Source organism: Montipora foliosa, chromosome 11 (genome assembly GCF_036669935.1).
Source record: "Montipora foliosa isolate CH-2021 chromosome 11, ASM3666993v2, whole genome shotgun sequence".
In the NCBI taxonomy this organism is placed as follows: Eukaryota; Metazoa; Cnidaria; class Anthozoa; order Scleractinia; family Acroporidae; genus Montipora; species Montipora foliosa.
The window spans coordinates 135,514-138,013 of NC_090879.1; the positions used below are offsets into that span (position 1 = coordinate 135,514).

Here is a 2,500-nt window from a genome sequence, read left to right on the forward strand (position 1 = left end):
ATGAACTGAACTGAACGAACGAACGAAATGAAATCATGAAAGAATCAATGATTTACTGATTGACAGACTGAATGAATGAATAAACAAAAGACTGAATGAACGAAACCATTTAAGCCTAGTCCTCATTGGCGATCCAAGAATAAGCATAAGAAGCTTCGTGCTATGTTGGGGACACCCGCGACATAGGCACAGGATCATACGAATGCGCAGAACGTATTTTGCGACCATTCCCTGTCGTCCCAACACTCATTTAATCGAGTGGGTCACAGTCTTACGCTCATGTCTTCACTTAAAACAACACCATCATAAGAATAAGCATACGATAAGCATAAGAAAAACAACAATTAGCATTTTTATGAGTGTCGCCGGCTTCCTCACTAGCGCATGCGCGTTCTTGTACTTGTCGTCCCTCGCGTCTCTTGTGAGAACCACGCTTCCGTTTATAAGAAAGAGGAGGCTAGCTGTGAGTGTTCCATATGTATTCTTAGATTCATATCGTAAGGAATTTTTACTGACCAAAATGACGGTTATTGCAGGTGCAATAAAACCCCATATCAGCCCGCTGGAAACATCAAGCCAGCACGCGTGCGCGCTACCGTACCCCACAGCTTGAGTAGCGGCCAATGAGATGGCGACGATGATGGCTGGAAAACCTGTTTTAAAAGAAGAGTTGTAGTGATTTAGAATCACAGAAGGGGCAATTGAAAGTTTATTGTTCGCAAAAAATCAACGGATTCCATGATTTAAACTTTTTCCTGCAACTGAGTAAGGAACAGCTACGAAGTACTGACTGTACTTAGTAAAACGCTGCAAGATATTTCTGATTAACACGGACCGGCAAGCAAGTGCATATGGAAGCTACGCTCGTGTGATCTTGAAAATCAAAACTATTTAACATGCAATCACTATTTCGAAACCTTTCTAGCTTTTCTTAACAGCAAATTGGGGGGCAGTGGAAAAAATAAAAGCAACTGACAGATCAGTATGTAAGTTACATTTGCCTCACATGTTCTTCTGAAGTTTGGATTTTTGGTGTAATTATTGTATAGTATGGTAATGCAAGTTGTAAGAACTGTAATTGATTTTTATTTAATGTTGTAATTAATGAAAGTACTGTAATGTTAGTGAAGTAGATAATGGTTGCACCGGAAGTTAAATTTATTGCTATAATGATAAAAGACTGTTAAAAAAACCTGGCAGTTTGTCTTTTGTGACATAAGCACGGCAAGAACAAAATGATTTAAGTTCAAGGTTCACATCTTTTAGTCGTGTCTCTAAACTGCCGAACTTTCGAAATGCTTGGCTTCATATACCAGTTCACCTAAAAGACATTGCGTGCTTGTGTCGTTGTTTTGAAATAGTTCCTACGTTTTGATTGGGTACTCGCTGGTGATTTTCGGATTTTCCGTATGTGTGAATTTCAAGGCGACGCGCAATCCCTTTTGAGTGAAGATGAGCCTCTAAACAAAGAAATTAAATATGAAAGTATGATTAGAAAAAAATATTTTATTGCTATAGAGAGAGAGAAAAAACCTACCCCAGCCAAAAATGTAGAAATACTTGACTTTCTCCTTAGCGCTTCCACCAAATACTTTAACCAATAAAATGTAAAGTAACACACCCTCGCACAGCATCCATGAAAACAAAGAGAGCAGGAAGTAGTGAAGAAAAGCGGCAACTACAGTGCAGCCAACCTGTCAATCAATCAATTTATCGAACAATCGGTCAATCAGTCAATCATGATGGCCAATCATTTGTTTTCGTAAGACGTCACAGCGTCCATGTTGGTATCCCGGGTAAAGAATCAAGCAATCTATCTTCCTTAAAATTTATCAAAGAAACACCCCGTTATTTGCAAAAATCCAAAAACTGAATTTCGTTGGCAGAAAAGATTTCTAAACGAAATGGAAAACTAGGACGACTATCAAAAAATAGTCTCTTTTGAAAGCAAACGATATTGCCGGCAATATTAAAAACATTGTAAAACAATCGACTGCAATTTGCTGCCAACTTCGAGGACTTACTTAGACAACTAAAGATTTGCATGGAAAAATATAACGGGATTAAACACAGCCTAGAAGTCTCACAAGTCCCTAGACGACAGGGGATCAAAACCGTCATTACATTCATTACATCCAAGAGAAAATATAAAAGGAGGAACGATCCCCCCCCCCCACTTTTTTTTTTGTGGCTTCGGACGACTTGCGGTAACTCGATCAACTGCTCCCAAACTGAAAAACAGAAGAAAAACCGTCTGAATATTGAAACCTACCTTGTTGCCCCTCGCCAATCCTTCAACGATAACAAATATGCACAACAATGCGACTGCAACGCACAGATTGAGAAGAACTTTAGCTCTCGGACTTTTGACTGCACGCCAGAACACCAGCGAAACAGCAATAGTTACAAGTACAGCAATCAGCGAGATGGTGCAACCAATGATTGAAATCATTTCAAGGGCTTTTGTGTCAGGTTCTCCGATCTCAAAATAGACAAAAAA

The 2,500-nt window shown here is 39.3% G+C and overlaps 1 protein-coding gene across 3 annotated transcripts in view; it reads right to left on the minus strand.

The window, feature by feature from the left end:
- Positions 1-2,500, minus strand: part of LOC137977807 (adhesion G protein-coupled receptor L4-like) — a 59,229-nt gene that overhangs the window by 4,912 nt on the left and 51,817 nt on the right. For all 3 annotated transcript variants that reach the window (XM_068825145.1, XM_068825146.1, XM_068825144.1), the window contains 3 exons: positions 2,273-2,482; positions 1,538-1,694; positions 517-653 (listed from right to left, as the gene is read on the minus strand). In XM_068825145.1, coding sequence (XP_068681246.1) covers positions 517-653; positions 1,538-1,694; positions 2,273-2,482 — 504 coding nt within the window. The remainder of the gene's footprint in view (positions 1-516; positions 654-1,537; positions 1,695-2,272; positions 2,483-2,500) is intronic.